The sequence below is a fragment of the Hyperolius riggenbachi genome, chromosome 2 (genome assembly GCF_040937935.1).
Source record: "Hyperolius riggenbachi isolate aHypRig1 chromosome 2, aHypRig1.pri, whole genome shotgun sequence".
Taxonomy (NCBI): domain Eukaryota; kingdom Metazoa; phylum Chordata; class Amphibia; order Anura; family Hyperoliidae; genus Hyperolius; species Hyperolius riggenbachi.
Window position 1 is genome coordinate 56,115,182 of NC_090647.1, and position 12,381 is coordinate 56,127,562.

General features: G+C 45.7%; 1 protein-coding gene across 3 annotated transcripts in view; it reads right to left on the reverse strand.

Moving 5' to 3' along the window:
• Positions 1–12,381, reverse strand: part of DEUP1 (deuterosome assembly protein 1) — a 75,600-nt gene that overhangs the window by 39,546 nt on the left and 23,673 nt on the right. For 2 of the 3 annotated variants that reach the window (XM_068264900.1, XM_068264891.1), the window contains exon 6: positions 8,961–9,074. The exons of the other annotated variant lie outside the window; for it this stretch is intronic. In XM_068264900.1, the coding sequence (XP_068121001.1) occupies positions 8,961–9,074 (114 nt within the window). The remainder of the gene's footprint in view (positions 1–8,960; positions 9,075–12,381) is intronic. 3 annotated transcript variants of the gene reach the window in all.

Below are 12,381 nucleotides of genomic sequence, written 5' to 3' on the forward strand. Positions count from 1 at the left end.
GTGGGCAAAATAACGAGACAGCGAGTGCCAATTAGACAAATGGAGCCGCTGGCTGTTTCTGCTCAGCTGGCTGGAATAATTACTGGGGAGAAAGTTGTGCCGAGAGGTGAGGCTTAATGCCAAGGTGAGGCAAGGTTTCAATTAAAGTGGACCTGTCTGTATATGAAACATGAGCCAGCTAAGTACTGTTGAAGTGTGGGTCCCTCCTGCACACACCTGTTATAAGCTCTGTGCATCCAACGGATCAGCAGGTGCAAACTCTGACAGTGCTAACGGGTTACACATTATGTTGTGTTACCCTCCTCTGGTCCCCCTGTAGTGGCCCACCTATGCCTGTGATACCTGGAAGTGAAAATAAACATCCACACGTCATACTTACCTTCAGTGTAGTCTTCTCATCAATCTCTTTCTCCTCTCCTGAGTCCTGTTTGTCAACATTGATGGATGTCAGGGCCGGATTTACCATAAGGCACAGTAGGCACGTGCCTACAGGCACCTGATGATGGAAAGGTGGATCACTCCCTTCCCCGAGTGCCCCCCCCCCTCCCTCTTTCCCCATACAGAGTACTGAGCAGAAAGGAAGTGAGAGGTTACTCACCCAGCTCTCGGCATTATACTGAGGATACCTCTGGCTACCTAATGCTAAGGAGCACCTGTAGCTGCCTATGATGGGCAAGGGAAGTAAGGGAGAAGTGACAGTTGGGACAGCCAGCACACTTACGGTGCAGTTCGGTGGGGTTTGTAGGTTAATGGAGGGCAAAGTCTAGGGTGCCAGGACATCTGAGTTTACAGGTTCCTGTGAGGGAAATCCGGGCTTGGATGGAGTTTTCCGTCCTCCATTTTAAAAATGGCCGTTAATCCTTAACAGCGTCCTGGTCAGCACACTGTTAAACTGTAATATCGCAGACTTAAGCCATAGGGAAACATGGACATTACCTTGCACATAAGTTGTCCTTTCAGTTATTACTGACAGCAACTGATATATTTCTGTTCTGACAAAATCTTGTCAGAACTGAAAAGCATCTTTGTTAGAAGAAAATGGTGAGCTTCTGAGAGAAACTAACTGTGAGGTAAGTATGTAATATTCATTTGCAGGTACGTCATGTGCTTATTTTAATTGATTTTACTTGGTTCAAGTTCACTTAAAGTTTAAAGGCTGAACTGCAGAAGATTCCTTTAACCTCCTTAGCGGTAACCCCGTGTGTGACACGGGGTAAGCCGCCGGAGGGTGCCGCTCAGGCCCTGCTGGGCCGATTTAAATAAATTTTTTTTTTTTCGCTGGACGCAGCTAGCACTTTGCTAGCTGCGCCAGCACCCCGATCGCCGCCGCCGCGCGCCCCGATCGCCGCTATTCATTGCGGCGCGCAGCCCCCCCCCCCAGACCCCGTGCGCTGCCTGGCCAATCAGTGCCAGGCAGTGCCGAGGGGTGGATCTGGAGTCCCAATGACATCCCGACGTCGCTGACGTCATCCCGCCCCCGTCGCCATGGCGACGGGGGAAGCCCTCCAGGAAATCCCGTTCTTTGAACGGGATTTCCTGATCGGAGATCGCCGAAGGGGGCTATCATGTAGCGAGCCCTGGGCTCGCTACATGATTTAAAAATAAATAAAAAAAAACTGCTGCGCTGCCTCCTGGCGGAATGTTTCATACCGCCAAGGGGGTTAAGGGCAGCACGGTGGCGTAGTGGTTAGCACTCTCGCCTTGCAAGGCTGAGTCCCCGGTTCAAATCCCAGCCAGGTCAACATCTGCAAGGAGATTGTATGTTCTCCCCGTGTCTGCGTGGGTTTCCTCCGGGCACTCCAGTTTTCTCCCACATCCCAAAAACATACAAATAAGTTAATTGGCTTCCCTCTAAATTTGCCCTAGACTACGGTACATACACTACACGATACATACATAAGGATTAGATTGTGAGCCCCTCTGAGGGACAGTGACAAGACAATATATACTCTGGCTCCTAACTTTGACTGAGAGGTCGGCATGGAAGTTATGAAAGACAGAAGTGTTGGAGGCGGTTAGTCATAGGCTGCTGAGAGAGTCGCCCGTTAGGCCTGTGAGATGGTAGATAAGATTGTGCTGCAGAGCTGCATGTTACAAAACAATCAGGAGGGGAACTATATTTTTTTTCTTATCGGCAACAGAGGAAATCTTTTTGAGTATCGCAGTAAAGATGGCCATACTTCAGGAGACTTGGCAGCCGATCAACCATCCGATTCAATTATTACTATATAATTGGATCGGATGAAAATCATGGCTGCCAATCAGCATGCCCGATTAAAAATGCGACCAATTTTGCGCTGAAATTGATTGCATGCTAGATCCAGTGTTCAGCGGTAACAGACAGACCCCCCCCCCATGTAAAATAGGCCTGAACAATTTTAGGAAAAAATTGAATTGAGCGATTTCTGTGCAAAATCACGATTTCAATTCGATTCACGATTTTCTTCAAATCAAGTGCCTCTGTGCCTCTCTGTCCCTCTGTATATCTTTGTGCACCCTGTCTCTCTCTCTCTGTACCTCCGCTGGGTCTTTCTCTTGCCCCCTTTGTGTCTCTCTTCGTGCATCTTTTGAGTCTCTCTCTGTGCCCTCTCTGTCCCCCAAGCTGCGGCAGTAATGGACATACCTTACAGCATGAGTCCAGCGATGCCCGTCTATCCACTTTGGCACCTGCAGGCTCTAATGCACGGCATACTTCCTGCATGTCATGTGACCTACTGGAAGCAGGAAGTATGCTGTGCACAAGAGTCAGCAGATGGCGACAGAGGACGGACAGCGTTGGACTCATGCTGGAAGGTATGTCCAACATGGCCAATGCTGCGGGCCGCTCACGCCGGGACTTGGGGGAAGTTTAAAGCTGCTTCTTCAAACTTCCCCCATGTGGAAATTACATAGCAGAAATCGATGCTTTGACGATTCCGAAATTGTGACCTTGGTGATCACGATATCGGTTTAAATTAAATTCATTGTTCAGGCCTAATGTAAAAATGTGCCATGAGCAGTATAAATTTACCTGCCGGTGTCCGCCGCTGGCTCCGCTCCCTGTCCACATACCCTGCGTAGTTGACGGAGTATACGTGACGTCACGCATGCGCCCATGTTACCGCGGCAACCACATGGGATGCGTGTATGTGGACGGAGCCAGCGGCGGACGCCAACAGGTAAAGTATTCACGCATGGGGCACATTTTACATTGGGGGACAGCCCCAGGGGCAAGAAGGCAGCGTGAAAAGGACGATTCCTGGGAGATTTCATGCTGAAAATCAATCGTGAATTGGCCTGCGGTGTATGGACAGGAAACGGATCTGTCTATGATCAGATTCGATCAGTGAGAGAGAGAGAGAGAGAGAGAGAGAGAGAGAGAGAGAGAGAGAGAGAGAGAGAGAGAGAGAGAGAGAGAGAGAGAGAGAGAGAGAGAGAGAGAGAGAGAGATCTGTCTCTTGGTCGATCTACCCATACATCATCTGAAGTATGGGCACCTTAATGGACCACTGTCGCAAAAATGTTAACATTTAAAATATATGTACGGTAAACCTATACAGATAAGAAGTAGTTTCTTCCAGAGTAAAATGAGCCATAAATTACTTTTCTCCTATGTTGCTGTCACTTACAGTAGGTAGTAGAAATCTGACATTACCAACAGGTTTTGGACTAGCTCTTCTCCTCATGGGAGATTCTCAGGGTTTATTTTATTTTCAAAAGCATTTAGTGAATGGCTGTTGCTTTGTCCATCTGCCAAAAAAGTGTGCAGCAAGCAAGGAGGCTGGTCATCATCTTTGAATAAATCGCTTTCAGGGAGCATCTTGATAAAGAATAAAGGCCATGCTAAGAATCCCCTATGGTGAGATGGACTAGCCCAACATCGGTAATGTCAGATTTCTACTACCTACTGTAAGCAACAGCAACATAGGAGAAAAGTAATTTATGGCTTATTTTACTCTGGAAGGAATGTACTTCTTATTTGTATGTGTTTACATGTATTTTACATTTTAGGATTTTCACAACAGCGATCCTTTAAGTACTGGGTTAGAGAACAGTTGGCTGTGCAAAGCATGATCTGACGGTTATCTGAAGTCTGCCTAGTGATCCCTGTACAGACATGCATATTCAGCTCAGGCAAGCCACGCATGCTGTACTATGGAGCGGGCAGAAGAAAGCATTGCCAAGTCTCCCGCTGTGGAGGAAGTTCAATAGAAATTAAATGATAGATCCACACAAGCCGCTGCTATTCCCTAAGCTGAGCTCATCAGCATGCGGCGGAATAAGCAAGGATGGAGCGAGCTGGATGGCAGCTGTGCGGGATCAATATACATGGAAACCCGAGACCCCCAGCAGGTACAATGTGCTGTACACTAATAAGCCTGCAGTGCTACTGTATTCTTCAGGAGAATACTATACTAAGGAGGCGGGCAGAGAAGACAAGCACTAATCCAAGATCATTCCTTAAAAGGAACCTAAACTGAGAAGGATATGGATTTTTCCTTTTAAAATAATACCAGTTCCCTGACTCTCCTGCTGATCTTTTGTCTCTAATACTTTCAGCCACAACCCTTCAACAAGCATGCAGATCAGGTGCTCTGACTGACATCAGACTGGATTAGCTGCATGCTTGTTTCAGGTGTGCGATTCAGCCGCTACTGCAGCCACAGGGATCAGCAGGACTGCCAGGCAACTGGTATTGTTTAACAGCAAACATCCATATCCCTCTCAGTAAGGTTCCCTTTAAAGGGAACCTGAACCGAGTAAAATGATTTAAACACATGATGTACCTGCAAATGAATATTACATACTTACCTCGCTGTCAGTTCCTCTCAGAAGCTCATCATTTTCTTCTAACATCGATTCCTTCCAGTTCTGACAAGATTTTGTCAGCACTGAAATATATCAGTTGCTGTAAGTTATATATCAGTTGCTGTCAGTTGTTTTAACCGAAAGGACAACTGTTGTGCAAGGTAATGTCCATGTTTCCCTATGGCTCAAGTGGGTGATATCGCAGTTTAACAGTGTGCTGACCCGGAAGCTGTTATGGGGTAATGGCCATTTCTAAAATGGAGGACGGAGAATTCCAGTGATCACAGAAGACAAACAGGACACAGGAGAAGAGAAATAGATTGAGGAGTAGACTACACAGTAGGAGTAGACTAAGTATGACGTGAGTAAGTTTTTTTTTACTTTTAATTTTCAGTTCAGATTTGCTTTAAAGACAGGAGAGGTATATGAAGCAGCCATATTTATTTCATTTTAAGCAATACCAGTTGCCTGGCTGCCCTGCTGATCCTCTGCCTCTAATACATTTAGCCATAGACCCTGAACAAGCATGCAGCAGATCAGGTGTTTCTGACATTTTTGTCAGATATGACAAGATTAGCTGCATGCTCGTTTCTGGTGCGATTCACACTACTGCAGGGAAATAGCTCCGCAGGGCTGCCAGGCAACTGGTATTGCTTAAAAGAAAATCAATATGGCAGCCTCCATATACCTCTCACTACAGTTCTGCTTTAATGGACCAATATCACAAAAAAATTGTAAAATCTGAAATACAAATATATACAATGTACATATCTTCTACAGTAAAAATGCCCTATAAATGACTTTTTTCCCTATGTAGCTCTCACTTACAGTAGGTAATACAATACTGACAGATTTTGGACTAGTCCATCTCCTCATGGGGGATTCACAGTATGTCCTTCATTATTTACAAAAGCACTCCATGAAAAGGATCTATACAAACATGTCAGCCAGCTTCCCTAATTGTTGGCACTCCATTTTGGCTGTTGGACAGAGCAACTGCATTTCTGTGTTTTGTAAATAAAAACTGTATCAGGTTCTCCTAACTACCGTAAATGACAGAAACAAAGGGAAAAAGTAAATAATAGTGCATTTTAGAGTATTTTTTTGGAGAAAGGTTCATTTTATATGTCTACATTTTAAATGTTACAAAAATTTACAATAGTTGTGCTTTAAAGAGAACTCGAGGTGGTTCTTGGGGGGAGAGGGGGGGAGGCAGGTGGGACACAGAGACATGTCCTCTGCCTCCTGACATGCCTGTGTCCACACACTGGCGATCTCTGCTCCCCCCTCCCCCGACGCGTTATAGCCACCCCCCCCCCGAGATTAACGACAATATTTGTCTCTATCTCAGAGGTAAATACAGGGAGAGGGATTCCCTGCTCAAAACGCTGGCCAGGGGCCTTTTTGCAGGGTCTCCAGAGCTGCCGTTGGACAGCTCTCTCCCTAGCCACGCCTCCTACCACTCCCCAACCTCCCTGCACGCTGAAAAAGACACAGTCTCTCCTTGCAAAGTCATGACCCAGAGGTCACGAAAGTGAAAGTGGGCGATTGCGGCCCACGGGAGCAGTGGGGAGCGGCGATTTTTGCGGCTACCTGATCCGCTCAGCCCCCCTCAGGTCAGGTAGCCTATTTTTTTTTTTTTTAGTTTTTATTAGCCTAACTTGGGCTCTCTTTAAAGAGAAACTCCGACCAAGAATTGAACTTTATCCCAATCAGTAGCTGATACCCCCTTTTACATGAGAAATATATTCCTTTTCACAAACAGACCATCAGGGGGCGCTGTATGACTGATATTGTGGTGAAAGCCCTCCCACAAAGAAATTCTGAGTACGTACTCCTGGCAGTTTCCTGTCTGTGAACCTTGCTGCATTGTGGGAAATAGCCGTTTACAGCTGTTTCCAACTGCCAAAAAAGCATGCAGCAGTTACATTACCTGCCAACAGTAAAAATGTCACCATTTAATATGTGTCAGAATGTAAATCAGGGATTTAAACGATTTTACAATGGGCAAACACTGACAGACAATCATTTATACATAATTATTGTATAAATGAAGCACTTTACTGCATTATTTTCACTGGAGTTCCTCTTTAAATGATAAATCCAGCCAAAAAAAAAAAAACTAACAAAAACTCTTCACTCACCTGGGGATTCTTCCAGCCCCTAGAAGTCTGTTAGTTTCCACGCCGAAGTTCCACTCTGAGCCAGGCCTCTGCTCTCCCCTCCGGAAGATCGAGGCCTCTGGCTGGGTTGGGATATTCTGCACATGCATTCTCTCTGAACTGTACAGGCGCAGAGCACTCCTGGTCACCAGAGGAACACGCCCATGATCTTCCGGAGGGGAGAGCAGAGGCCTGGTTCAGAGCGCAAATATAGCGTGGGACCTGACAGACTTCTAGGGGCTGGAAAAGGCCCCAAGTGAATGAAACTTTGTGTAATTGTGTACAAACCAGTAACGGGGCCGATGCCGTAAAGGCTCGTACACACGGTCAACTATTCCGCCCAACTATCGTGCAAACTTAGTCTGTTGGATGATAGTTGGGCATGCGTATGTAGGAGTAGGAAAATCCGCAAACCGCAGTGAGCTAAGTAAAAGCTGGTATATTTTTATTGAAAAAAACCACATACAGCAAAAGGCCACAGGAACAACTCACGCGTGTCGGGCTCAAAGTTCGCCCTTAGTCATAGTTATATTGAACCTGAAGAGAGGTGGGATTCTTATACCCGGGGTGGGAAACTCCACCCCAACTACTCAGCAAAGAACACACTCCTCTTAAAGAGACAAGTACATATTATGTATTGCATAACAAGACATGTACATGTAAATGAAGCATGTCACTCTAAAACCACCTTCTTTATAAAATACTTACAAAAAGAACAAGGCATGTGTATGTGTAGCAAATGACTAGATGAGCAACTGATAACAGGCATTTTGCCTGATTTAACCGGCAGATCAACTCATGACTGTTGGGCCGATATCGCGCAGCTGACCGTGTGTGTACACGTCGTTTGAACGGCTTATAGATGTTTTGAATGTGGCCTTGAATATTGCAGTCAGTCATTTAGTTTGCGTGCACAGTATGTAAATTAGGTCATTTAGTTGCTTTGGCCGTGTGGAAATACAGGTCATGTCAACAGGTTGTTGTGTCATGCTGTCGGGTTGGTCGTTAACCCTATTTCTTCTTCCATGAAAGCAGGAAGTAGACACACTGGCAGATTTATAGCAGGATTTGTATCAGCTGTAACAAAGAAATGTTTTTCCTGTAAAGGTTATTATGCTGTTGCTTATATTTTACAGCAGAGAGGAAGTTCTGAGTTCAGGTCCACTTTAAGACTCAGTGAGGGGCAGTAAGGCAGGGGACAAACTTGTCTTTCAGTTTTCTACGTGCGTTTTTCTGCATTAATTTTCTGTGGACCGCCTGTATTTGTATGGCCTTCCCTGTCTCCACCGGGGGCGCTGTTGCGGCTTTCCGCACGGAGATAGGCAAAAATAGCCGATCTCCGTCGGGTCCGCTCTACTGCGCAGGTTCAAGAGACTTACGCCTGCGCAGTAGAGCGGCCCGACAGCGATCGGCTATTTCCGCCTATCTCCGAGGCAGAGAGCCGATACTGCCCCTACACTGGAGCCTGGGAGGTAAATATTTACATCCCCGCTGTTGGGGGAGCTTTATCGCCACTGCCGTGGGACCGAGGAGGACGGGGGAAGCCTCAATAGGATCCGGAGGCTTCCCCCACCCGAGGTGAGTACCCCCCAGGGGAGGGTTTTTTCGTTACAGGTTTTCTTTAAGTGTGAACCAGCCCATTAATTAAGAGTTCTCAGTTATTCTGTGCAGAAAATGCACACGAAAACAAGTCAAGTGTGGCCCCAGCCTAAGTGATTACAGATGGCGAATGAGATACTAATATCTCCAACTTGCACACCGGGTCAAAGCAAACCGAACGCAGCTTCAAATTAAACCAATCAGAACCGGCGCGATGTGACTCTGATTGGCCCATTTCCAAGCTGCAAACAAATTCCATTTGCATGCCAGCCAAACATGTAGAATCTCACTGCCCTGCTTCTGTAGTGATGTGTTCCCACTAGGAGAAACATGCATCAGCAATATAAAAATGTATAATAAGAATTAGAAACACAGCTCTGATACACGATGGATCCTGGGAGGAGAACATACCTGGAGAAAGTCACATTTCTCTGCCAGACTTTTCTTCTGCTCAGTCAGGGCCTTTAAATTATTCTGATAGATCAGCCTCTCTTCCTCCCACTGTTCAGCCTGCACTCTGTAATCCTGTAATAGATCAATTGGTAAATAGGAAATATTGATTGCGATGACTGTCCCTGTCAAAGCACAGGACTTGTGTTACAGTCATGTGACAAAGGCCACCACTCATCTGGCAGAGTCAAACACTTTTATCCAATGACACCTGCTAACCCGACTGATAAAATCACGACTGGCCATACATCAGGCGACTTGGCAGCCGATCGTTCATCCAATCTGATAATTTTTATTGAATCAGATGAAAATCTGTGCCGCCGAGAGCATGCCCGATTGACAATGCGACCAAATCCAGGCCGAAATTGGTTGCATGTATCGGTAGGACATGCTGCAAGATGTAGGGCCAACTTGCTTGATTGGGTGCGTGGTGGTAATAGCGTGCGATATCGGGATGAATGCGACAGAACCCTCGGCGCTGTCCCCTTAAAGTGGTCTGAAACTCCGACATAACATTCAATACAGTTATCATATTTGCTTTTGTGCACAAGTATTATTGTCTGTTTACAAATTACACGTTTCCAAAGTGTAGTTTATCGTGCCCTAATAGCTGTCATTGCATTTTATTCAAAAACTGCTTTTTATTATATATTAACATCTTTTAATGAGCTTTTCTGAACTGTATGTGTGTCTGAAGCACAGAGAGCTCCTTTTCACTTGTTACACTGTGTTTACACACATTGTAACAACATTGGAATGTAAACAAAGATACTGTTATCTCCAGTTTGGATGCAGATTTGAAGCTGAATAGCAGGACAAAGTGCTTTGTTTAACCATTTCAGTGATGTTCTGCTTAAAAAAAAAAAAAAAAAAAAAGCTTTCAAGCTGTAAGAGCAAAGTAGAAATGCTGGCTTTCAGACCACTTTAATGTAAAATGTTCTCCCCCCATGCAGTATACTTTACTTGCCCGTGTCTACCGCTGGCTTGTCTTCATAGACGCACCCTACATGGCTGACGGCGTAACGTGGGCACGTGTGTGATGTCATACACACGCCCACGTATACACCAACAACCACATGAGGCGCGTGTATGAAGACAGAGCCCGCGGTGGATACGGACAGGGTAAGTATACTGCACCGGGCGGGGGAACATTTTACATAGGGGACAGCACGGGGGTGGCATCACAAGGCCGATTCCAGAGAGATTTCATGCTGAAATCGATCAGAAATCGGCCTGCATTGCATGGGCAGCCAACAGATCTCTCTGATCAGAGAGAGATCTGTCTCTTGATCAATCTGCCCATACATCTTCTGATGTATGGGCATCTTCAATATCGACTTCTGATGAGAATTTAGTATGTGTACAGCGCCTCTGCCTTTCACAAGGATCTAGCGTGTATACAAGGCTCCTGCCTCTGATGGGAATCTAGTGCTTGTATGTCTGCCCTGCCTGACAAGAATCCAGTATTTGTACAACAGCCCCGCCTCCTATAGAAAACTAGTGTGGATTACAGCAGCTCCGCCTCTGACAAGGATCTGGTGTTTAAGGATCGGTTCCGATATATCGACAAGAGATCCAACATGTCTCTCCCTTGCCCTGCCCCTGCACTGTGCACAGCACATTGTCCATCCTCTACCCTCCATAGTGACGGAACTTGTCACTAGCCTGCAGGCTGGTGACGTGTCTGGACAGCCTCGGTCACCAACTGTTGCCGGAGGGAGCAAGAAAATACTCAGGATAATTTTGACCGGACTTTTTCCCCTACTTTTTGGTACATTTGCTGAGTGCTGAAAAGTTATTTAAAACAGAAGATAAAAAAAATCTCCTAGGAGGAAAAAAAAAATAATAATAAAAAAAAAAAAACTTTGGAGAAAAAGTGATTTGGATTGTGCGTACCGTTTCTTAGCAGGAAGTGAGTTATTTCAGAAGGGATACAGACACCAGAATCAACCTTAATTGCTCAAAGATAGCTTATGTTGATGGTTCCTGTGATTGTAACAACCCCAGGTTCATCTAAAAAGACAAAAGGAGACCAGGAGCCCAATGGTGCAGAATCGTGTAAGATTCAAGAGAGCAAATTGCTAAGGATGCATATACTCACAAAGGTGGGTTGCAAATCCTTGCAACCACCATCAGAGCAGACGGGAAGTGAACCGTCCCTGCTCGGTTTCCCAGGTCTGTTGACAGGAACTGGGTGGTCGCACTCCAGAAGTTCTTTAGGACAACTAAAAAACTAAAACTCATACCTCTAGAAGAGGTATGACAAGACACTTAAACAGGGGTGGAGGCACCCAATGCATAAAATATAGGCTAATAAGCAGTTAACCTTATAACAGAGAGGTAATCTTACCTCTCGAAGAATTTGCACCAGTTTATTGAAAAAGGTCTTTCATTCGAGCACATAAAATTGACAACGCGTTTCGCGGGTGCTTTCCCGCTTCCTCAGGTGAGTGAAAAAACAGGGGCCTTAACTGCTATGGCTGTGTAGCAAGCATGAGCGCCTCTATAAAAGACCTTTTTCAATAAACTGGTCCAAATTCTTCAAGAGAGGTAAGATTAACTCTCGGTTTATAAGGTTAACAGCTTATTAGGCTTTTATGCATTGGGCGCCTCCACCCCTGTTTTAAATTTAATTGCTCAATCCCTTTCCCGCTCTAAACAAAAGTCAACTAAAATGTTTTGCCCGGAACTGTACTTTGAAGCATTAAACAAACACAAAAAACCGACACAACAGATTTCATTAAAAACGTCAAGCGTGTACAACAGCAGGAATGCCGCTATAAGTCAGAACGCCCTGATCTCTGTAAATTAGCTGTATTTACTTAATGAATCCGATTACAGTCAATAAACAGGAAGCTCGCAGCAGAAATAGCTGTAATAGAGCGCTGGGATTTGTAGCGTTATATCGGTCACAGGCGAGCTGTGCGCCTCAATCTACGCCTTAATTACAACACAGGCACTCTGATCAAACAACCCCACAGGAATTCATTAGGCAATACAGCTCAGCGAGGTACAGGAGCAGCTGGCGGGACTGTGGCCTGTATTCCAAATGTATGAGCATGCAGGAACGCAGGCTAGATGCACTATGCTGGGGCTTGCATTTCTTCTACACATAGTACTGTAGAACATGTTACCTACACAAAACAGAAGGTATTTGGGATAATTCAGCTTTAACCTCCCTGGCGGTAACACCGAGCTACACTCGGGGTAGCCGCCGCAGAGAATTTCTCTACCCCGGGAGGGATTTTTTGATTGAAAGTTGTTGTAGAATTTGTAGCTAGCACTTTGCATTGTCCCCCAAGTCCCTCCGCTCTTTTTCGATCGCCCCGATTGCCCCCCCTGGATCCCGCAATGGCGCAGCCTCTCCAATCAGCTCCAGGCT